General features: G+C 35.2%; 1 protein-coding gene across 17 annotated transcripts in view; it reads right to left on the reverse strand.

The window, feature by feature from the left end:
• Positions 1 to 25,988, reverse strand: part of CTNND2 (catenin delta 2) — a 492,160-nt gene that overhangs the window by 95,464 nt on the left and 370,708 nt on the right. For all 17 annotated transcript variants that reach the window (XR_015748772.1, XM_087961146.1, XM_087961145.1 and 14 more), the window contains 2 exons: positions 15,351 to 15,564; positions 6,511 to 6,694 (listed from right to left, as the gene is read on the reverse strand). Coding sequence is in view for 16 of the 17 variants with exons in the window: in XM_087961146.1 (XP_087817272.1) it covers positions 6,511 to 6,694; positions 15,351 to 15,564 (398 nt within the window). In the remaining variant the exon portion in view is untranslated. The remainder of the gene's footprint in view (positions 1 to 6,510; positions 6,695 to 15,350; positions 15,565 to 25,988) is intronic.

The following is a 25,988-nucleotide window of genomic DNA, read 5'->3' on the forward strand; positions in this document are numbered from 1 at the left end:
ATTTCCTGTATATGCTTCTAAATATATTTCCAACATTCTTTTTTACACAAATTTGCTTCCCATTTTTCTGATACTGGTTAATGAATTATTCAAATTTTAAAATAATTATGTACATAGTAGCAGATAACACCTTCTTTCAAAGTATACATTAATAATTCAAAGTTTGCATTCTTTCTTAAAAGAGCAATGTCTAAAACATTGTTTAATAATATCCTTCACTCAGATCTTGCTTTATGTAAGATGTTTTATCATCCATTGCTCTATATTTTTCTTAATTTTAGATTATTTTAATATTTCTCTATTATTAATAATTGCTACATTTTAAATATTCCAAAAATGAACAGAACTTCAATAGTTCAACACTTACTTTTACAAGATGTATTTAAAGAAAATCCACAGATTTCACCTAACAAAATTTCTTTAGCAGTGATAAGGTTATCCAGCATTTGTATGCTTTCTGATTCTATGTACCTTATTTAAAAAAATATTTAAATTTCTTGAAAACTTTTAATCCTTAATGCTATCTATTATATCATTGCTATTTATTGTATCTTTAGAAGTCTTTAATCAGTTTGGGAATACCTAATATATTAATGTTGTTATTTAAAAATGTTTAGAATGGTTTTAATGTTTTATATCTATTTAGTGGACTCTTGCAATGACAATACTGAAATAGATGACTTAAAATATATATTTTCTGGAAGTAATACATTTTCCAATATGTAAACTGTAAGTAAGACTACTAATGATTCAACTATTTGATTGCCCCCTTTGAAATAATATTGGATAACATAATGTTTCATAATGTTAATACCTATGTCTATCATTTGCACAAGGGACAAAATTGCTCAAATGAACAATTTCTCTCCTATTCAAATAGAAGCTGTTCATTAATGCAGTTCAGAATTGAAGTGAGAGCAAAAGAACAACCAATTCTTATATACAGTGTAAAGTATAACTGTTCCAAGTCCTGCCAGTCCTAAAGTAAATAATTAAAAGAGTTAAATGTATACTAAAGCAAAATTATACAGTTATGGCCCTTAGGCAGACTTCTAACACAGCTCATGGAAGTTTTGTAGAAAAGGCTGATGTCACCTCTTGATTGCTAGGAATGTTCACCATGCCATTGAAATTTAAAATTGTTAAAAAATCATTTATATTTTAAGCCCAGGTTTTATAATAACGACATATAATTCTTACAGATATGCCCTAATTTAAATAAAATCACATTTGTCTACAGACTACTGCAAAAGAATGAAAACATCATCTAAAATGACAACTAAGCTAAACATATCTAGCATGGTATTATATAGAACATTGTTTATTTCAAAAGAAAAGCAATCATGTAAAATTGTTACAGGATAGAATTTTTACATGGTCCAGTATTTGTTTCTATGGTCTGCATATAGAGCCTATCCAGACCTTTGCAGCAGAAATAAGATACAGTAGTCATACCCTTGCCCTACTTTTCAATCATCCCAGAATATTGCCTCCATAGCTAACAGTGGGGCATTAAAAGATTCACAGAATTGCACTCTTAGCTATTATGCAAAACAGACATTCAAAACTGTATGCTTTGGCATTCACTATACAATATGTATAGTGGGTTGTAGGAATTCTTAAAATTATTATTTTTTTCATTTGCAGATATATCACTACATCCCTTGAAAGCACTGTCAGTGCTATGAACTTGAAGAACCAAGGTTTACTGATTAATTGTGGATTGGGATACATATAGTGCCTTTCTACTAGCCCTGTATGTAATTGGGCAGGTTGTGGTGTTGTGTGTTATGTACAGTAATATGTGATTGCCATGTCATTATTTGGTTATGCTGATCCAATACTGTTTTATCCAGATGTTGGTTACCAGGTGTGTGATATAGAGCAGGGGTCCCAGGGAAACTGGGCTGTACAAGCAGCAGGCAAGCACACATCTGCAGCTCCACCTGCACAAGCGGCAGGCGAACACACATGCACGCAAAGCTCCATTTGTGCAAGTGGCATGGGTGTGCACCTGCTGCTTGCATGGAATTATCCCCTCTCCACTGCTGTTGCCAATGGTCCGCAAAGCCAGAACAGTTGGGACCACTGATAGAAAGGGAATGTTGTTGTGATCAGTGCTGTTTTCCTCTTGGTTATACAACTGTTAACCAAAAGTCAGATAAGCAAAATAAAGCACTATATTTGTATAATGGAAGCCAAGTAACAACATCTTAATCTGCAGAAAATATAAACATCAAATACCATCGGCCACCTAATCACATACTGGGCAGGCGGTATTCCATAATTTACCAAAAGGTTTTACTTCTCCATGAACAACCCAAAACTCCAATCCTGAATGACATATACAGTATTCTCCACCATAGCAGCACTTACATATTGCAATAAATTTTACAGTTTTAGAGAAAAACTCTCTATAGTTTTTTAGAGTGTCAACCCTGAAGTGAGCCTGGCTGAGGCAATCTTTTAGGCTTCAAGTCTGCCATAAAGCAAAGGGCAGTGTAAAGGGTGGGGGGAATTTTAGATAGCTCGGCTTGGCCATCAAAATAAAAACTTTTCTTGTGGGAACCAAGATCATTCCAACAGGTGGCTGAGAAGAGGAGGAGTGGAGTAACCAGGCAACCTGCTAGCACTACTATTGGACAATATGAGTGATGACCTAGTGAGAACTTATACTTTTTAAATTAAGTGAAAACCACAGGAACATTCAGGGTTGGTTTTTGCCAGTTGTGTCAATATGATGCATCCAACAAATTATTCGTTGAAGAATATACATGCCTTGGAGTTCTGCTTTCAATGGATGCATTACTTGAAACGCTGATAGTGGGTCCCTATATTTTAAAATATATACATTTATACAGTATATATATATTTAAATTTGGTTCTCCAATCAAATAATATTCTTTTCAGTCAAGGCTACTCTGTTTTATTTTTACTCCTACTCATTTTTATATCTAGGCCAGTCTTTTTTTTTCTTTCATTAAAACATATTAAATCTATTCAATCATTAATTATAACAGTGCTACGGGGTTGGATTGGCTCACACCATTCACACACACAGACACACACAGACACACACATTAAAAAAGGAAGACAGCAATAATAGCATATTTTGCGACAATTACCTTTATACAGTCATATACAAGTCATATTTCATTATAACTTGACATATTCTTATTAAACTACTTCTAGATATTAATTGATTAATCTATCACTGAAGCAGTTATTTGTATAAACCTGCTACTATTTTCACTAGGAGATGGGAATCATGCTATAACTACTACTTTAAAATACAATAGCTTTTTAAGGAAAAATTTCTGAAATGGGAAAGTAGATAAAGAGTCTTAAGGTCTGAAAACACCCAGGAAAACCTTTAAAAACACTGATAAAGAACTTTGAAGAGAATTTCATTTTTTCCCAACCCAATGAAATATCAGAAGAAAAAAGATAAGATGGTTCAAGACTTTGCCTGTCTGTCTGTCAGTTGGACAAGTCTCCAAAACCTGAACAGAATGAGACCAAATTTTGTATGGTGGAAAAAAATGAAAAACAGATTGGATCTAAAAATGAGGTGGATCCAGCTTGGGTCTGCAGCGTTTAAAATTTTCCCACTGTGTCCTTATGAGAAAGGCAGTTGGGCAGTGAATCAGAGTGTCCCCTAATCTAAGCCCACCCCAGAGCTTAAGCAAAGCTATTTTTAAGGGGTGGCAAAAAGTTATAGAAACCTTGCTATGAATGCTTTCCTCTTCCTTTTGTTTTAAGTATCCCAAAAAGCTTCCGCATCAAGTGTTCCAGTTCTCAGAAGCTGCACATCATTAAGACCACTTTCTCCAGAAATAGAGCAAAACAAAAGATATGCTAATGGAGATGTCAGTGAGTTGCTCAAGCTCAAAGATAAATGGGTTATTATGGATCTCCAGGCTTTTTGAAGATCATTTTAAAGAAACCACCAAATAATTCTTACCTCCCTCACAATTTCACTTGTAGAAAGCAAAATAGGAAAAGTTCTAGATTATTTATTATTGCTACATAAATTTGCATTATTTCCAGAAATAATTCCTGAATTGCAGTGTAACCCTGAAGAGCCAAAATCATGCAGTGAGCATGAATACATGTACATAGAGTGGAGATATGGTATAATTTAGCAAAAGGTTTGCCTGTCAAAAGTCACTGTTAGCCAAACTAAAGGCAGCTGGCTTTTGATATACTATATAGAAGCTACAACTCAAATCAATTGAAATTTTATGCCCCCAAGTCTTTCTGAGCAACGTCTGTGGAATATCTATAAGAATATTGCAGGTACCGTCTTTTAAAGATGACAGCCTAAAGCCATAATGTAAAGTGCTCCATTAAATGGTTCAGTGGTGTTTTCGCTGGCAAGGTTTTTTGAAAAATGGCATCCTTGCACATCACAAATTGCTAACCAGTTCTCTACAGACATTACACAAATTCAGAATTTCAGAAATTGTCATGCAGAGTAAGACTTCTATTCTGTGAACAATAAACAAACAAACCAAGTTGTACATTGCTATTCCACAGGCTTTTTGGATTGCACTCTAAATTTCCAAAGCAATATATTTCGTTTTTCACTTTGTTGTATGCCACCCAGAGTTGACTGTAAGATGGGCAGCTGTATAAATGTGATGAATAAATAAATATGTTTAGAAAGTACATGCTTTTAAGTTTATAAAATTTATTACTGTGTTAATATTTTTATAGCAGTAACCAAAATGTGGTCCTATATTCACTACTTTGCTACAGTCAAATGGTAAAAAACAACAACCATGACCACTGATTTATCTCATCAGGTTAGTTTAATATTGTCATTTGTCCTCTAACCTATATTGAAATTCTGAATAGTAATACATACATACATAACATGATAAACTCCCTTTCAGGGTAAGCAAAGTTATGCAGAGTCCAGAAAGGGAGGAAAGCATGAGATAGGAAAAGAAAAGGAAATATAGCTAAACCTACTTTATAGCAACACCAATTACCATACCTCTTGATACCTCACAGGATTGATACTGTGATAGAGAGAATATGATACAGTATATGTTCATTTGATCTTCTATAGGGGAAGGTGGGATATAGATAACACGTAAATGCTATAAGCTATTCTGAAAAAAAAACTTCGAAGGCCATTTCACTTGTTTATAAAGCATACAAAGAAATAAATAGTAGTTTGATCAACATGATATAGATAACCCTGCAGTTTAGATCAGTAAGAGCTTTTGATCAATTTGATACTTCATATATCTTTAGAACTCCAGGCAGATAGCAGAAAATAAGGATTATGAAATCCCTGATGGCTGATCAGCAGAGTTTTTATATCTTACAAGTTATATATTCCCAATGCAGAAGACTGTTGAGAATACAAGTGGTCCTTGCTTAATAACACTGATTCAATGACTGTTCAAATTTACAATGGTACTGAACATGTGTCCCCAGTCAGTGTCCCCATAGTCATGTGATTGTGATCCAGGCACACTCGGCTTCCTTCTTTGCTAACTTCCTGCAAACAAAGTCAATGGGGAAGCCAGAAGGAAGTTGCACATGGCAGCCAGAAGTGCCAGGATGTCCATCGCTAAGCAGTGTGGTCATGTGATATTGCATTTTACAATTGCGTTGTTTAGCAATGGAAATTCCATTGCCAATTACCACTATTAAGTAAGGGCTACATATATATATATATATATATATATATATATATATATATATATATATATATATATATATATATATATATATATATATATATATATATGTTTTCTTAAGTTTTCGGTATTACATGTATGGTGTTCGGCTTGGTTCGGGTATTTCCACGTCATTGTAGTTCTTTTAAAGTTGTAGCAACGTTTCAGCAGAATCTCATCTGACAGAATCTCATCTGACGAAGCCTGATGATGGCAGATGAGATTCTGCTAACGTGCTACAACTTTAAAGAACTACAATGACGTGGGAAAATACCAACGAAACATATATATATATATATATATATATATATATATATATATATATATATATATATATATATATATATATATATATATATATATATATATATATATATATATATTCTGAGGTTCTCAGGGTATTTGTATGTGGATCTTTGGTTATTCGGGTTCATCTTCAGGCTTCTGTCTTCAGCTCTGTGCTTCTCAGAGTGATGTGAGCTTGCAGCTGCTTCTTCCTTTTAACTGCTAGTTGGGGTGTGACTTGATTGGGTGGGGGCTTGGCTGTGTTCTGATTGGGTGGGGGTGTGTTCTCATTGGTTGGGGGTTTGGCTGTGTTCTGATTGGTTGGGGGGTTGGCCATGTTCTGATTGGCTGAACAGAACACACCTCCAGCTGTTCCCATCTCTATAAATAATGGGAGGAATGGAAGAATTTTGTAATAAAAATGTCATACTATTGTTGTGTTTCTTATGATGCCTAAATAACTATTTTAAATTCTACGGCATTAAGAAAATAGAAGGGAGTGTCAAGCAGTTTAGCTATCAGAGCTCACCTTAGGCACCCAGTGGCATTGCGCAGCACCTGTGATGAATGAAGTTGAATTTTGTGGTCATCCTGAAGGGGGGAATTTTCCCATCCAGAATGAGGAATGATCACTGCATTGGTCAACACTGCTAGAGCATCCTGGATAATTGGCATTTTCAGTGCATCACAAGAAGATAGATTCCAGAGGACTCCTAAAAGGAAGGAAGCAAAGAATTGACATTTCTTCTAAAATCAGAATGAAGAGATACTGCACAAAAACACTACCTGAACATTCATATGTGAATCTTCAAATGTTCACTGTTTTCTACAGAAACTAGGGCATCACATAAGGGCACGTAAATATATACATATCACAGTCATCATCAAGGTTCAGCTATTTAATTCATTCCATTATTTCATTTAATATAGTCATATCCTGTATTCCCATCTGATCTCCTAACTAGGCTGGACCAGACTGAGACTTCACAAAATCTTGTAGGTCTCCACAAGAATGTTACAACACGCCCTAAAACTTCACTCTGGCAACATTTGCTCAATGCAAGTGTCACAACTGTCTGAGGTGGTATAGCTTTCTGGCTTCCCAATCTCAGATGACAAACCTGAGGAGGCATGATGGCTCCCAGCCTTCTTGAGTTTTTAGATCTTGTCTTGTTCATAAGACTACACAAATGTATTTACAACAGTAGACTCTAAGAATAGTGTCACTTGCCTACATTGAGATCAATTTGGAAAAACCTGTTTATTCTATATTTGTCATCCCTAGTCATTTACTCCCTATTTATAGCAAAAAGTACAATTTTTATATAATTAAAATTTTATTTTAATTTATTTGTTGTGTCCTATAAGCTCAGTGATTAAGAGAGGTGGCTTAATTTTTTTTAAAAAAATTACAATTTCTCATTATCACCTGAAAAACAGAATGGTAAAAATAAAAGTTATATTGAATGCTGCCCAGAGTCCTTCTTTGAGGAAGATTGGTGGTTTAGAAATATGAAAAATAAATTAAGGCAAATTAATTTAGCATATATTTAATGAATATATACCATTCTTAAAACATGAATACATAAAACAATCGGGAAAGAATTTAATGTAAATAGGTGAGATTTCAAATAAAACTATCCTTTAAATAAAACTATCCTCTAATTAAAATAAAACTGTTAAGTTGTTACTGTTGGGAAATGTTACAGATTCACATTTCATTTAAATAAGACTATGCAGTGTATTGATTGAGACTATTAGTGTCTATAACGCGGCATTGTGGACAGGAACTAGAAATGATTAACCATTGTTTCAGTAGGAGAATTCTCCCAGTGAAATATAAAGATGGCAGAGACTGAATTTGAAACCTTGCCAAAGAATTACTTTTTCATACCTTGTCATGATATGTATAAAATATGTTATTTTGGGATCTACAGGGCATCTCTATATTAGGACCTCCATTTTTACATCATGTATACCAATAGGTAGATTTAGCCAATCCCCTTTGTTATTCTTGAATGCATCTCAATATTGTTCCTGAACTAATGAAATGATTTTCACGTCCATAGTAAAAAGCAATTTTTGTACTGTTTGGATTGATGGATTGGATGGGGTAAACATCTCACCCACCACTTCTCTTTGTTGTGTTGACTCCAAACAATGGGACCCATGGTAGGGTCTGACACAAAACTATCTAATCATGTTGATGTTTATATGTAATATTATATGGATATTTAATAACATATTAATACCAAAATGCTCACATGAGCTCATTTGCTGGAATGAAAACATCTCACAAAGATGAAATGGAACCCTGTAATTTGTTGGGGGGGGAAAAAAACTCCAGCACACTTGAACAGGATAATAGAGAGGCGTTTCCCACCCCATCAACATTTACAAAAAAAAAAAAAAATCCAGCCTGTGTCTTGGCACTTATGCTACATGAATAACTGATATAAAATGTTATAATAAATGTCGCAATAAAAAATTACATATCCATGACTACACACTTCAATAACTGAAGCTAATGTCAAGAATACTTTTGTAGAAATTTAGTACATTAATTAAACATATACATGAGACATGTTCTACCCATTCACAATTTTTCAAGCAAGTCTGAATACTATCTTATTCTATATGTCAAAATACTTTACACAAAACTACTTAATAAAAGAAATTGATAAAAGTATTACATTATGTTTAACTATACACATTTCCTCTGAAAATGTCAGAGTTTCTATATTTATTTTCTCTTGTGAACATTCTGACATCCAGAAGTCTCAACTGTACAGTTACATAAGAAAAGGCATACCTTCTCAAGCCTTTGTAACTGAAATGAGCAAAAAACCCAGTAGGGAAGAACTAACTACCTGGCTGGAGCTAGGATTTGTTTTCTAGCCAGCCCTTTCTGCCAATTTTTCCACACTTTCTGAACAAATTGCTTGGAGAAAATTGGCTAGGGGATTGGTTCAGTGATGGAAATGAGAGAAGCACTGCAGATCACTGGTTAAGTACAAATAATGTTCTCATCAGTTTTAATCAGTCAAGAGCTCACCACTCATTTTGGACTGTAATTTACATCACTGCCAGTCTGTATGAGACAATGAAAGGGAACTATTCTTGAATGTATTCAGATGCCTATTTATTAACAGGTTGTGAATTAATCAGATAATGAAGGTAATATTTGCTTAGGAATGGATAGAAAACTGGCCAAGATGAGGGAGAACTAGTTTCACATTTCCCTCCCAAACTGTCTTTTATAGCCGAGAATATTCCACTAAGAAAAGACTGAAAAATAATGCTGTGCTGATACATTTATTTATAGTAAAGAGGCTCCTTCCTCATCTCTTGCTCTCTTACGTGCACATGCAGGTGGCGTTAACTGCTATGTTCCCTCTTTAATTCATTAATAAATCATAGATAAAAGGCATACTGAGAAGCAGAATTCCCCTTTGTTGTTTATGTTCCCTAGTGCCTACTTCTCCCTTGCAGCGAAGTAGTGCGACTGAATGCTTTCTATAACATTAAAATTCCACGTGTACAGAATTGAGAGAGAGAGAGAGAGAGAGAGAGAGTGAAAGTTTGCAATGAATGTTAAAGAGCAGTGGAGAATTTTCTTGGGTTGCTGATTTCATTGTCTTCTGTTTGAAATTGAACCGTCCAAGACTATTTTTATTAATTTTATTAATTTGCTATTGCTGAGAACTAGGTTCTACTTTGCTACAGGTTTCAAATATTAGAGAACAAGAGACAGAAAAAGAGTGCAAAAAGACTCCGCTGATTGAAAACAGCCTCCACCATATCCATGGACTATCCACTAACTTGTACTCTTTTCTCTTTCACAGGTGCTAGAATTCCCCTGTCTGAGAATTAACAATTGTGTAATTTTTCTCTAGAGGCTAAGAGGAAGATTCTGAAGCTAGTTCACTTTGTGCCAGGTAGTTCCTTCCAGCCCCCAGGCAAATCCACCCATTTTCTTTGCCCTGGCATGAGGCTTATCTACTAACACTGTTTCATAATAGCCCAAGGTACTGGAAGTGGTGCTTCCCCTGTTATCCTGTCTGAAAGCACTATATGCAGCCAATATATGGTACATTTATGTACCCTGAAATGGTATGTCCCATTGCTGAGCATCTTGTAGCTCCAACTGGTCCTTTTTGTGGGAACAAATCTTTCAGTTGGATTTCTGATCTCTTGCTCCATTGCTTAGCCCACTTGTGGCTGCAGGAAGATAGAAACTCCAGTTTCTGCAGTCATATTTTTCTCTTTTTTAAGTTAGTTGGTTAACTATAACAAACCCTGAAACTAACCCGAAACTGACAGAGAAAAGCTAGATCCTCACATTCTGCCTTCATAGGATAGCTTATAGCCTCCCCCTCTCCTCCCTTATTCCTCACAGTTGAACATCTTTCTAAATCTCTGACACTTCCACCAAAGTGATTTAGTGGTCACATCTGAGCTATGGAAATTTTGACAACTACTAGATAATAGCTAAGAGATATAAAAAAGTTTTTGCTGCTGCTGACCAAAGGTCAAACAGTCAAACAAGCAACCTATAAAATACAAAATCTTTACTAGCCCATCCCTGGTTAATTTCAAACATTTGAAAATATAATTGATAGTGCTTTTGTACCATTTGTGGTTGGGAATTCCTTTCCCAGTGGCCGATCCTGGCTTTCACTCCTCACATTACACCTTTAAGCTCCCATGCAGATCCTCTCGGTTAAAAACATTAAATTCCAGCTCACCATCATAATTTACTCACTGGATTGTATCTTTGCTGGACAAATACGACAACCACTAAATAACAGCTAAAACATTTTTTTTTGCTGCCATATAGAGGTTGATAGTTTCAATCCATAATTTCAGGAATAATTAGTTCAATCAATTGATGGCAGAATGGGAAAGGAGAAAACAAAAAACAATCCTACAACACATGGAGCATTATGCATGCCAGGTGGGTGGATCTGCACAACACAATTTTGGCAAGGCTGGAATTTCCACTGAAGAAACCATCAATTCTGGCCCTTAAAATGCTTTGTGCAATGAAGTACAGCCATTTCTGGGTTTCTAAGGGCACACCCTGTGGGGTAGCAAGACTTTGGATGCATGATTGACTACCAGTTCTGGGAGAAAAGATGGGCCCGAAAAAGCAGCTGTGTGGATGTAACTTTTCTCTGAGCTTTCAAACAGGGAGATATAATGCATTCTTTGGCATGAGGAAATGTAATGTATTCTTTGGCCTAAGGACTTCAAGCAAAAAAATGAGCTTAATTGATTCTCTAGCACTTACATATATTTCCCTAGTTGTATATATGAAATAAAGTATGAAGAATTAGATGAGAAGTTTAGTACTTAGCATGTAAGCATTTTAGTATTATATTCACACACAAAAACAAATAATATAATAGTAAAGATCTATACTTAAAAGTTATTAATGAAATTGTAGAACTGAGAAAACAGCTCTACAATTTCATTAATAACTTTTAAGTATATAGATCTTTAGCATGATATTTTTTTTTATATGTTTAGTAGTCTGAAACATTTTATTTACTTTTATTGGTCTTTTAGAAAATGTTTATATATTTTGTCTAAGCATTGTAACCTCTTACAAAGTTTGCATAAAACTGGTCAATGGTCAATGGTCAATGACCATAATAAAGATGCTACTACTAAATACCTCTGAGGCACAGAGACTAATACTTTAATTTTAATTATACTAACAACCAATATCTAATTAATACGTTTGGTGCACTATTTTTAATTCTTGGGAAAATGGACAATTAAATTAGAATAGAATTAATTACTAAAACTTATAGTATAAATATTTTTAAAAGTCTCAACTAAAATAAATGAAGTTTGAACAGTAGTGTTGGTAATACATACATATTTCTTTATAATCAGCATAATCTGGAGAAATATTTATTAGCAAATGTGACTTTAAGATTTGTAGAATTTCTTTACTAAATTCTCAAACATGTATTGAAACCGATTTAAAGGGAATCTTATACCATAAAGAGTTCCAGATGACAAATTAAAATCCTCAACCTTCTTCCCTTACTTTTTACAGTGCTTTCAAGGGAGCCTATTAATTCTGAACCAATATTTTGATAATATTGAAGAGGTTCTTTTGATTTTAAATGAGCATATTGATCATTCTTTAAATATTGTTAATACTGTTGACTGATAAGATCTAAAAATAAGTAATTTTAATTTTCTCATGTGTTTCTAACTGTGGCCATTTTTGTCTGATTTACAACAAATCATATCTCAAGCTCATACTACAGAAGATGGCATAATAGAATTATTTCACATTTATCATTCTTCTTTTTCTGGGATTTGCCAGTACAGACTTTGGGATTTATATACCAACATTAAGAGGGAATGTATCTTTGAAGCAAATAGGTGCTGGTATAGAAAGTACTGCAAACGGTTGTGCTAAGACAGGAAGGTAAGCTAGGGTGTATAAAATCAAGGTAACTTTTGTGAAAGGACATAATCTCTTTGGCTCATTTCTTTGGTGTTACCAAACTCACAGTAGACATGGGCTAGAGGAGCTGGTAACTGGTAAACTGGACTGCAATTTGATTTCTATAATCAAGATGAGCTACAAATTTCTGTTTCGATCCTTTTATCCTGGGGTACCAGGATTAATCAAACTTTAATTCTTTTCTCCAAGCAGAAGAAAAAGATGGCAGAAATCAGCTGGCTGCAAGTTGGTCAAAAATTTTTAATTCCAAAGTCTCAGGTGTGCACTCAGTCAGTTCTAATTATTTCATGCTTAATAATCTTCATGCCCATTTATGCTAACTTGAAGAAAATGTAACGATGACATAACTGCTGAAAGAGAGAGCTTTAGAATCTGGCCCAGAAATTGATCATTTGAATTCTGTATTTGTGTAACATGCATAAAATAGGCAATGTTTTAAAGTAAACTGTAACAACAATAACAGTCATCACTCCCAGCCTCTAACCCCAATACGGAAAATTATATTATAATTGGGGATCTTGGAGGCTAACATCCAAATCTCTGCATTAAAAGGCTCAGATGTTTTCTATTTTTTTAGACTATAATTACTTATGCCCCTATATTCTGCATTGTAGCTTTTAGATTGTCTTTAAGGGTAGTAGCCCCATGTAGAGCCCATTGTAACAATCTAACCAAGAGATTGTTGCAGTTTGAGTGATCACAAGCAATCCCCTCCCAATCTAGGAACAGATACAATTGGCACAAACGATGAACTTCTGGAAAAGCTCCCGCCCCTGCCTATCTCTCCCTCTCCCTCCCTCCCTCCCTCCCTCCCTCTTTCTTTCCATTCACTCACTCACTTTTTATAGTCACTCATCTCAGTAGCAAACAATCATAAACTCCATTAAAACCAAATACAAGCTATAAAAATCTCTTTTCATTCTTATGGGTGGTATGTGTCTTCCTTAATCTCCCAAATCTGGGACTTTGAGGGTTCTGCATAGTATTTTAGCACTGCACTCTTCTGGACAAAGAGCTCTTACGTTGTTCCTACGAATTATTGGAGTCATTCTCTCAGTTTAGGAGTCATCCTGAGTGCTCCTATCACCTACGAGCAGGCTGTCATAGGGGGTGGGGCTGCGATGGGTGGGGCTGCACTGGATGGGAAATGAGAGGTGGTGGGGTGTCAAAATGGAAAGCCCCTGCTGCCCTGCATTTTTTTTTAAAAAGCTGCATTGCTTAATGTTTGAGAGTGTCTTGCTCTGAAAATAAGGAAGCAATGGAGTGGGATGTCAGCTTTTTTAAAAGCTAAAAAGGCTTGTTTTGAGTTGCATTCCAATCCTTGCCGATCAAGCAGATTGCAAAGTTTGCAGCCGCATTTAGCTGCAGATATGATGCACTATGGAAATGGGGCTGCATGGACAAGAACGTTTGGAGTCAAACTGAAAAAAAACCCTCTTCTCAGCATTACTTTTTTCACAGCATCGGTGTTGGCTTTGGCGGAGGACATTGCTCTGATTCTCCATCCAAACACACTCTGCATATGACCATGATGTCATCGACCTGGCTTTGGGGGGGGGAAAGCACTTAGCACATGACCAGAAGCACTATGATTTCACAGGGTTTCTGATCATGTGCAGAGTGCTTTTTCCCAAAGCCAGGTCCTGCCAGCTCAGGTGTCGCCCAGATTGACAAGCTCTGTGTCAGATGCTTGGGTCCAGGCCAATCTTATGGTTAAGTGACCTAAGTGAGCATTAAATAGATGGATTATAATTAAGATGATTGACAGTTTGTCCCTTGTTGCTTCAAGTCAGGTTGTGGACTACTTCAGGGAGACCAAGGATAGATAGTAGAACCAAGGACTGAAGCAGAAGGTTGAAATAAAGCTATTGTTTTCTGTTTTATTATTATCTGCCAGTAATACTGTCACTCAAAGGGATACATGATGCATCACATCATCACCACAACAAGGAGTACTGTATCTAATGAATTCTGCCTTTGACAGGTAAGAGTTGAAAGATGAAATGATTAAAATATTTGGAATCTGTAATCAGAGATGAATCATAGAGTCTGCAGTCAGGATAATACCCTGTTTCTCCAACAATACGGCCTCCCCCAATAGGAAGTCCCAGCATGTTTTATAGGCATGAAATGAAATTAAGCCCCTCCCCAAATTAAGGTCTATATTAAAACATGCAAAATGGGGGGAATGGTGGGGGCTTGCCGTTAAGAAATACTTTTGTTGCACACCTGGATATGGTGCTGCCTGCGTTGACCCCAATACGAAGTGCCCCACCAATGCCAAGGTCAACATCCAAGCCGTCGCCGCCCGCCCAAAGATGCAAGGGGGGAATTAAGTCACCCCGAAAAGACGGCCTAGCCAGTTTTTTGGGCTCAAAAAAATAAGACCCGGCCTTATTATATGAGAAACACGGTATATGCAACTTATTTTTTTTTACAAGAGAAGGCAGAAGAAGATCTTAAAAGGGGACGGTCCAAAGTCATTAAAATAACATAGTCAGGATATACAGAATATCAGAATTACCATTAAATAGTATTTTAAGGAATCATCAACCACATTGTACACTGTAGAAAATTTCATTCTCCTTCCTCCCTTATTCAAAGAATTTGAGGCAGCAGCACCGAGCTTAAGCATAGTAGCAATCACAATTGTTATGAAAACTGCTGTCTGCACATTACTCAAGGAGGAATATGTATGTGTCTTGCTGTACATGCCTATTCTACACATTGACAAAACCAAGATTTGTTTTAATATGTTCAAATATACAAGTACAATATTGAACCCGTGTTTTGTTTTTATCAAGCAATGTATTAAAGTGTCTCAGGGACTGAGTTAATTCTTAAAAAGTTAACAAGCAATAAAAGAAAGATATTCAAACCTGTGACCAGTTCTCTGATTTCCAAATCTGTAGTCTTCCGGAGTAATCGTACTAGTGCTGGAATACCCCCACAGTTTTTCAAAGCAATTTTGTTGTCATCATTAGCTTTCCCATATACCAAGTTCCTCAGAGCCCCACAGGCACTACGGTGGACTTCTGTCATTCGATGGTCCAAGAGATCCACCAGTAATTGTATCCCTCCTTGTCTTCTTATCTGCATCAGCAAAAGAAAACCAAAGAAATCAGAAATTAATCCTCAGTGTGGTGATTCCTTAGTTTTTAGACAGCAATTAGAAGAGAAAATAGAGCAGCCAGCAAGAAAAGATGCTGGACTGACTTCCTATAATACCTTTGTAAGCAAAATCTTTTCCAAAAACTCAAGTACTGATCAAGCACTGATCAAAACAGTTGGACAAATTATGAAAAAAAGTATTTGGAAAACAAGTATCCCTCCCTCATGCCATAAATAAAATACTAACGGTTTAAGATGTTATTGTCCAGTGTGTGGAGAAATCTGTCAGTCAGAATTTTTTATCAAGGACGACTGAATGGCATTTCAGTTTCTAACTGCTTACAGTAATTATATACCAATAAATTAGCTTCTGCAAGGCAATTAATTGCAATGAAAAAGTAAAAAAGTCTGTAACATTTGCTTTACAAAAAAGACTGCTATAGCTCGGAAACAACCTTAAATTATACTGTATTCTTTGTTTTGTTTTTGGCCTAGCATTTTTGCAAATCTAAATTATTCAACAAAATATTCCTAAAATTTTGTAATGTTAATATAAATGCACTCAATATAAACATTAAAATGTTTTTTAAAGCAATCTACAGTGCATATTCAGAATGTGTAGAAATTATTAGAACTATAACAGTAAATGAGGTATTATTTAAAATCAGATTAATTACACTGGTCCTACATTCATTTATTTATACCCCACTTTTATTATTTTTACAAATAGCTCAAAGGAGCAAACGGGCGAATATACCTGTTCTATGCCCCGTTTCAGTAGAAAGTTGTCTTGTGTCTTAGGTTATGTAAAAGAACAGTTTATGAATATTCTCTGGATTTCAGATCAAAAGCAGACTTTGTATACCTTACATGGGCCACAAAGTTCCAGAATCACAAATATTCCCTTACACAGAATTCTTACGTGTCCATTGGTTGGGCTAGACAGTGATCAAATTAATCTAATTTTCAAGCTTTCTTAAAAGACACATTTACATACTCTCCACCTCATTTATTAGATTTGATTCCTGCCAGATACTCCAGGTGGTATACATGGTGTTGCTTCCTCCTATTTTCCCCAATTACAGGTCACGTTAAGAGACAATGAGTGGTCACAAGTCATGCAGGTGGCTTCTGTGGCTGAGGGTGAACTAGACTCTATGATCCTTCAAGGTTAGTTCAATATTTTATCACTCCACCAACTGGCTCACATAAACTCTTTTTATACTGGGTTATCTTAAACAAAAAAGATTGCTCTTATCCATCTTGTTCTAAGGATAGAGCTGTTGTAGTATGGACAAATAAGAGGCAGGAATTTTGATACACACACACAGACACACACACACAAATAATTATTATTAATGACTCAAAAGATAGACAAAAATGCAAAATTCAGTCTAAACATCTGGCTGAATGTGTGATCAACCATAATAATAATAAATGATAGATGAAATGAATGATCTATCATTATTACCCTTTCCTACATTTTCCTAATAAGATTGTGGCCCCTTTATTATAACATACAGAATCGTATTGTACAAAGTAAGTATTCTAATTGGCAGTTTTGGACTATTTATTTAATTAACAGTATTTATCAGCCACTCCAATCTGTACAAACTGGATGAGAAGCAAGAATCAAATATATAGTAAATTAAAGCAATCAATGATATTCATAATAAATGACCTAAGATGATATGGTCAATCACCACTATGGGCTAAAAGCTAGCTGTAACAAATTGATCTTGGAAAACATAAAGGGTTGGGACTATCTGTACTTCTGTATGTAAGATATTCTGTGAAGTAGGATTGCTAATGAGAATGCCTGGTTACATAAGGGCAAAATATGCACATTTTGAGAACTTAATTTGGAATTTCTGCAGCAAGCAAGAGACAAGGAGTAAAATCTTAGCCACTGTCACCAAATTGTCAGATGTATGTTTCCTCACCATGGTAGAGTGAATAATCAATAGTTCTTATTGGTTTTATAACATTGTTGAAATTAAAGCAAAGACTATCATTTTCTATTTATAGAGATTCCCATGCAAATATATACTCCAGGAAAAGTATGTAATTTTTTTAATGTCCAGAATCATATATAAATATTAGATAATCCATGATCCATTGGGTCATCCTTTCAAAGGTATTTCCTTACTTAAATGGATAAACAGAATCACCACAGGCAAGCAAATAAACATTGGGAGCAAGAGTGACTTCTTCCTGCCAGGTTCTTGTGGGAAGCTGGCAGGGAATGTTGAAAATCACCATATGACTGTGGGTGACTGACACTGAAGCAACCAAAACTTTGAGAATAAAATTGTTGTGAAAACCATTGGAAATTCAATTAAACAGGAATAATGGCTCCCAGAATTTGAATGCCTTTTTTAAGTTAGTAGATGACAGAAATTAGCTTCTTATAATATTTAAGTTCTTGAGCCTTTCTTTAAGATTGGGGAGGGAGAGGATGAGAGGAAGAGAGAAGGAGCTCTAAAGATAAAGAGGGAATTTATGATATCCGGAAAACAAATATCCCACTACTTTTCAAGAATCCTTCTCCAATCCTTCTCTGGTGGTGGAATAATTTTACATTGCCAAGAAGTAAACAAATTACATTCACCTTCTTCTATCTCCCAATTTCCACCTTTTATTGCTTGTGATAAGTACCAGCCAGGTACTTAACTCATCTTAACTGCCTGAGAATGAATTATAGCTGGGTATGTAAGTGGCTGAGCATATTACAACCTATTTCTTCCATTAATGTTCAGTTACTTGCCTTTGAATGAGCATCAAGGTCACTCATTCCAATTTAAAAAAGGATATGGATCCTTGTTAATCTTTATATTTAAGAAGGAAAGGGGTTGAAAATCATAATATAGGAAATTATGAAAAAAATGAAGAAACAAAAGGAACTTCCAAGTAAAGAACTAATTCCACTGCTTCTTAAATTTCAAAGCACCAACTGAATAAAGTTGCTGTAAGTACAACTATGTTAATTGCAGTTACGGTGTCAACTGAGTTGAATAGGTTTCTCATGGTTCACCCTTTCATTTGATTATATGTCATCAAGCTGTTTTCATTTCTAGCAATCACATAGATCACAGGTGTCAAACTTGTGATGTCACGTTGCCGTCATGTGACATATTGTGACTTCCCCCCTTCACTAAACTGAGGTGGGCCTGGCCAGCGCGTGACGCATCTAGACTGTGGGCCGCGATTTTGATACCCAACATAGATTTTCTCCAAAACAATAATAATCTGTTCTTTCACAAGGATTCTAATTTCACAAGGATTCACAACGGGCACTCACTATAATTAAATGCTTCTAATTTGCTGTTTCCTCCCTTTCTCCCTGTTGTCCACCCTGCAATATTATTAACAAAATGAGGTTGTTCATAGAGAAGCCAAGATTCCAATGACATATTATTTATTCCTACTTTACTTTTTCCACTGGTGTAAATACCTAAAATAACCAGAAATGACAAAATGACAATGTATGATAACTTATAACCATGTCCTTTCAACTGAATTGGCAGTTGAAAGGACATGGTTATAAGTTATCATACATTGTCATTGTATATTTTTCATTGAGAATTGTGTCCAGTGCAGGTTCTTAAGTTTTTTGACCACTTCCTCTTGTCTGGAAGATAATAAAATCTTCCTTAGAGTGAGATACAAAGCTTAGAAAACAGAGCTGAGACTTCTAATCTCTTTAGCATTATATAACATATAACATTTTACAGTGTTAATTTCCACCAGAATTGTAGGAAAGTGACACCATTGTGTTACATTTCAAAGAAATTGGCAAAAGCCTGCAAACCAGATGTTTCATGGTGCAGAGGAGAATTGATGAAGCAGTACAAAGTATTTCTTTAAAACATATTTCTCTGTTTGGTATCACTGCAAATTTCAAACAGCTAGGCAGAGGGCTTTATGCAAAGGGAGATGGTAATTATTCCCAAATAATTAAGCATTCTGTTTTTATTTTACAGATTTTAAATATACTTTAACACGTGGCCCTTGCTTAGAATAATTTAGTAGCTTTCTCTCTTGTTAGATTTTTTTAAAATGTATCTCTCTAATAGGGAAAAGAGCTTGAACAATCTCTGGCTGTAAGTCTCAAGAAAGCCGTGAAACATTTAGAGATTGATATACTACAACGGAAGAAAATATGTGAAAGCCATTACAAAAGCAGCAGCTGGAAAGACAGGAAGGTATGAGATAGAAACTCGAGCTTCATCTGCCTTGTGTCTCTTGGGTATAAGAGAAAGGAAAAAGAAACTGTCACACTTTCCAGATTCTGTTATTATAGTGTGTATCTTTCTTACATTAATTTTATTAAAGATTATAATTTACAACAATACAAACTAAAGAAAAAAGAAAAATAGGTGTAGAAAAAATAATATAATAAAGAATAGAAGATACAAAGAAATGTTTTCCCCTTCACCACTATAAACAAATGTTAGTAATGTCATTTTCTCTTAAAAATACAATAAATGATCTCTTCTCATATCCCATCTCATCTATAATAAATCCATAAAATCTGACATTTCAGTCCTGATCTCAACAAAAGTCCATTAAGAAAACAACATATCTATTAATCTTAAAATCCAACTTTGTATCGCTTTTATTACCAACTTGATCTTAGTTTCTTCAAATAATACCTTAGCCTTGATTTATCTTCATTTTTTTTCTTTACCCCTTCTCACAAAATTATTCAAAGCTTTAATAAGCCAAAGCTTTAATAAGCCAAAGCTTTACTAAGGAGGATAATACATGTACATGTGTTTCTGTCTTTTGTCCTTTTAATGAACATTTGTCTTTTGTATTTAAAATTTTGTCTATTTTTGGTTTTGTAAGGTTTTTTTCTTTTTTTTTAGAATTTGTATTTCATCTTAGCTCTCTGAATAAAAGAAAAATTATTTAAAAAGTATTTCCAAAAAAGGTATCTTAACAGATAGAAGAATGTCCTGAAGCCATTCTAATATCATTCTCTATTTTATAGGCTGTTGAAATCATGCTTGCTTTCAAAATAATGGCGTAAATATTCACTGATGGGATTCTACAAAAAAGCCACCCATTCCTTGAATTTGTGGCTACATATTTCAAGGAAACGTAGTGGCCATGAGGGGCTTCCAAGTTCAAAGGATTTGTAGGATTTTACTTAATACTTCTACAATTCCAGTTACCGTATTTGCCGGCGTATAAGACGACTTTTTTGCCCCGAAAAACATGCCTCCAAGTGGGGGGGGTCGTCTTATACGCCGGTATATCCACTGCCGGCTTTCGGATGCTTGTTGGGCGCAGCGAAGGCGCCTCTGGCTTCCCGGATCCCCTGCGTCGCTTCCGCTTCATCCCGCTCGCCTCGCTCCGCCCGAGGCTGCAGCCTTCCTGCTCTTCCCACGGCCCCTGGCACTCCGCCCTGCCGCTGCAGCCCCGGGGATTTCTGGAGGGCGTTTCTGGTGGTGGTGGGGGGTCGTCTTATACGCCGGGTCGTCTTATACGCCGGCAAATACGGTATATGAATTAGAAGGACAAATCATTTGGCATCCTTTCAGTTCTATGCTAATCAGATCTTCAGAGATCTGACAATTAAGCCTTTAGGGCCTTCCCCTGAATCTGGGCACTCTGCCAATAGTAGAACTGAAAACAAAACAAGGCAAAACAAAATGGGCCTATTAAATAGTATGGCAACAAACTTTGATAAGCTGACCTTGAGAATCACTGCAAAGATTCTTGTTTAGATGTCTTAACTTCTTCCCTTTCTACCACTCTGACAGAAGAAATTAAAGTCAGGAACTCTTTTCCTCTGCTATCCAGAAACTAACAATCAACAAGCCAGAGAACAACTGACAAAGTTTCTTGGATGAGAAACGAAACATTCTGCTTCCTCAAGGGAAAAAAAACCAGTCCTGTTGCTTTTTGAAAAAATAAAATAAAAGAACAATAATTTCTCAGTTGAAAAATTATAAAGCACCAGGTAAAGATATGATTTTACCACAATTACTGAAAATATGTTCTGACTGGTGGGCTTCTGTGCTAGTTCCCATGTTTAATATTAATAATTCTTTACCACTTTTTAAACAGTTAATTTAATTCCATCGTGTTTTCAATCTATAAGAAAAGTGATAGGTAAAATCCTTCTAACTGCCTTCTAATTATTTATTGGCAGTAAATTAGTAGATTTTATACTAGATTTCTCTTATCGTAAACTTTTAGATTGGATGTACCTAGACTGTATGGGCCCATGAAGTGATGGGATTTAAATCAGGATATTCAATTATGTTCAATCCTAAACTAGTTAGTAAGGAATATTCCAGCCTTCCATATCACTTCTATTGATTTAAAAATATTTGTCAACTCTATTCCTCATGAAAGACCTTGGAATAAATTTGCCACAACTTCCGTTTGTCAAAATACCATTTTGCCGAAGTACTATTATGCAAATCAGAGGTAATTGTACTGGCAATCTAACTGCCCCCATTCTTATCATAAAAGGAATTAAATAGAGTTGTATTCTTGTTCCTTTATTTCTGTATTAAAGATATTGTTATGGTTCTTGCTAAGCCAGAATTTTATCTTCCAACTCTTTCTTGCCCATTAATTAATTTCACCCTTCTGTATGCAGATAATGTGCCCATCCTATCTGTTAACTCAAGTGAATTATTTCATTTTATATCATTTTTCCAAGAACATTTCATTTCTTAATTATGCATTTTGAAATAATATAAAAAGTTAAAATTAGAAAATGAAGTACACCAAAATATAGGCAGATAAACAGCAAATGTGAAATATGATGAAATTAATTCATTCTGACCACAATGCTATTTAATCTCTATGACAATGGCATCCCAAGCTTTCTTTGCTCTCAAGATATCCACATGCCAAATAAACGTAATAAATTTATGAATGTTTCTTCGATAGGGGAATGATATAATCCTAATTCTACAATCTCAAATTGGTCTAAGGAGACCCTCAGAAATTAGATGCTTACCAATTGTCAGTTCTCCCAAGTAAACCAGACAGGAAACAAGACTAGATGAACTAATTCTAATACACAACAACAGAATCTTATAAATCTAAAGGTACAAACCACCCATCAGTGTTTCTAACTGCTTGATCTCTTAGGGCAGGTCCTTTCTAATTTTCATTCTCTGCCCATTAAGTGGGGGGGGCTCCTGCCTCTCTTGTCTGATTGTTTCATCACTTCCCCCTCTTTCTCCAAGGTCATTCACACATTCCATTCCATTATGCCATTAAGTCTTTGAAAATCAATAAGGTCAAGATCAAAGTAATGGCATTTGGAAAGAGATGTACTAAATGTACTTGGGCAGGGATTGTATATAACAAGTCAAGTCTTTCTCATATCTAGGAGTAGTTTTCACCAACACAGGGTAATAGATAAGCCATTTTAAAAGAAATGTGACAGGGGCCTTAGCCAATTCTACAACACTTTTTAAAGTACTTAATTATAACTATCCAGGGCCCCTAGTCCTTATATTAAAGATCTTTAAGTCTAAAGGAACACCTATAAGGACTTATGTGTGTATTATAACAGTCAAGGTTACTTGAACCTTCCAAAGATCCATTCTGAGAATAGCCGAAAGCACTCCAGCCTCTGCAGATGTAGTTAAAACAGGCATTCACTCTATTCATGGCTCTAGTTGAGTTTTCAACTATTGGTGGAAGGTACTTTCAAAAGACCATGACCGATTACCTAAAATGTGTCTTGTTGAACAGTCTGGCATGTCTCACTCTATCTCACAGCTAAATCAGTTTACCAAGGCCATCTCACTCCATTACAGAAAATTCAGATTTTCACTTCCATGTTTTATTTCAGTCAGCCACCAAACGAAAGACATGTTCAAACAGGGAATCCTCAAGTTGCCATAGAGACACTTATAACATTAAATCCTGAAAATGGCTGGCCCATAACAAAAAGACCTTTCAATTGGAAAACACTTTAACAAGGCTAACAAGAACCCTAACCAGAATAAATTTTGAACACCTGGCAAAACATGGGCAATTTCATCAAGTACCTTATCAAGGAAGGATACATACTGTACATATGGCACACCATTAATACATGCCATAACTCATATCCTCTTTGATTGTCGATTATATACTTCAGCCAGAGAACAACAGTCACTAATTGATAGAATATACCACTGGGTCCTCATCAATAATTTACCTTATTTTCTTCAAGGTACAAACACAAGGATAGTAAGACAGACTGTTTGTAGTTGAAATTATTCAACTGAGAGTTTGGGGACCATGCTACTGGCTTATTTCATTGAATATTTTTATATCCCAATATGCTGCATTAAGTTATCTTATCTGAATGATCATTTGACTAATTCATAAGCAATAAACAAATACATTCTAATCCATCATTACTTTGCTTAAATCTTAAAAAAAAACTATAAGTAGTGAATAATGCATTTCACCAATACTATAAATTGTACACATTAAAATATGGAGTTTGAAACCCAATTTTGAATGTGGCACAATTTTCTATATAAAATTGTAGTCCAGGAATGGTTTCAAATTAGAATTTTGTAAAGTAAACCAAAGAATCTATAACTCAAGTCAGCTCTTGTGGATGATTACTTGTACTAGCATCTTATTTTCTGAGAAATTTCTTAAAATAAATTTTCTAATGACCAAGGTTTTAATTTTATCTAGAAAGTGTTTCAATTCCTTATCAAATGGGAAATTAATAAAGACAACGTTTGATCAGGTAAAGACTTTCCAGGTGTTTGAAACTTTCTACCTGTTGGAATAATCAACTGAGCAAGGTTTTTTGTTGTTGATGTCCTTAAAGCCTACAATGCACTCAAGTATATGTTCAGACACAAAATTGAAGTCAATAACTCATGTATTGCTAAACTGTCCATTGCATCACTCATGGCATATCATTTTTATAAACTCAGTTGTCAGAAATGTTTGTTGTTTTTCTGACTTATCAAACTAATTCTACAAGAACAAAAATGTCGGGAGATACAATAGCAGTGGCTTGCCAAAGTCAATTGGTAACTCTTTTTCACTACTGTTTCAGATTTGATTTTGCTATACTTTGAAATATTACATTGAGTTTTATTGGTCTGGGACCATAAATAAATAAACATTCTTGAATGAGATGGAACTGATATCCAGCACTGAAGCAGAAATATTGGAGATTAATTCAGTGAAGTATAAGAAATTAATTCACTGATCTTCTCTATAAAATAAAGCAACTATTAAGTCTAATAGCTCATTAAACACTGCAAACCAAGGGATCATGATGAGAGAACAGCAGGAATGGTGGTGGTGGAGGAGGGGGAGAATGGTAAAATATATGATTTATCCATAAGATAATTTAATTTTTCTAAATTGCCTTGATTCAGGTGACTAATAGGGTTAGTCACTTGCAAGGATCACTCTGGTTTAAGCATAATGACTGAATTTAATATTTTACGTAATTGATACACCCCTTTTTTTTGGAGGGTATGCAGCTGTGTCATGCCAGATATCCAGAGAAACATATTGGGACAGCAACTTCATAGACAGCTCTGAATTGGAACAATTCAGTTGGAACAATTGAATTGGAACAAGGTTGGTTAAACCTGTCTACTTTGGCTTCCGTGAAACAAAATTTGTTCTGAAGTACTGCAATCCTCCTCGGGTTAAATATGTACTGGGGTTTAATTTCAACATAGAAAACACCACCTGCATGATTTAATTGGATGAGATTACTACTGAATCAAGTGTAGAAAATTGTCAAGACAAAGCATTTGGTCACACAGGTCAATGACATACAGAAAAATACTCTTGGGGGAAAAGACTGACAAGCCAATTTGATAGGAAGTGTCCTACATTCCTTACCTTAATTCTGTCCCTAATATTTTCAGACTTTACCAGTGGATCTCAGAGATCAGAAACATGATAAAAGTAGGGTATTAAACTTGTAAAATCCTGGTAGAATCTTAATTTAAGTCAATAGACTTGAAATAGACAAGGTCAAGAATCAGCCATGGCAAGGATTCCAGGAATGCTGTTTAGACTGGTAAACTAGAATTAAATATTAGAATCTTGAAAGCCTGTTCACATTTCTCAAAATAAAAAATAAAAAATCACAGGTCAGTTCCGGTTTCTTTCTCATGCTTTCCTCTTTCTCAAGACTGGGTAACATTTTTTCAAGAGTTTCCTTTGAAACTCCTTTCCTTGGCTTGCTCATTCTTTCACTATTCTAAAGGTCGCATCTATATTCCTGGACAGAGAGCCATCCTCTAGAAAATGATGCAAAAGTTGTGAAAAACATCTTCACATCCAGTCAGAAATAGCAAACATAGGCATAATAGTAAAATTAGTTTTAAAAGAGTAAAAACAAACAGTAGAACATATGCTGAAGCCAACCCTGAAATGTAAAACTTAGG

This window comes from Notechis scutatus, chromosome 3 (assembly GCF_049901735.1).
Source record: "Notechis scutatus isolate UNSWTSFEM ecotype Mainland chromosome 3, rNotScu1.2, whole genome shotgun sequence".
Classification (NCBI taxonomy): domain Eukaryota; kingdom Metazoa; phylum Chordata; class Lepidosauria; order Squamata; family Elapidae; genus Notechis; species Notechis scutatus.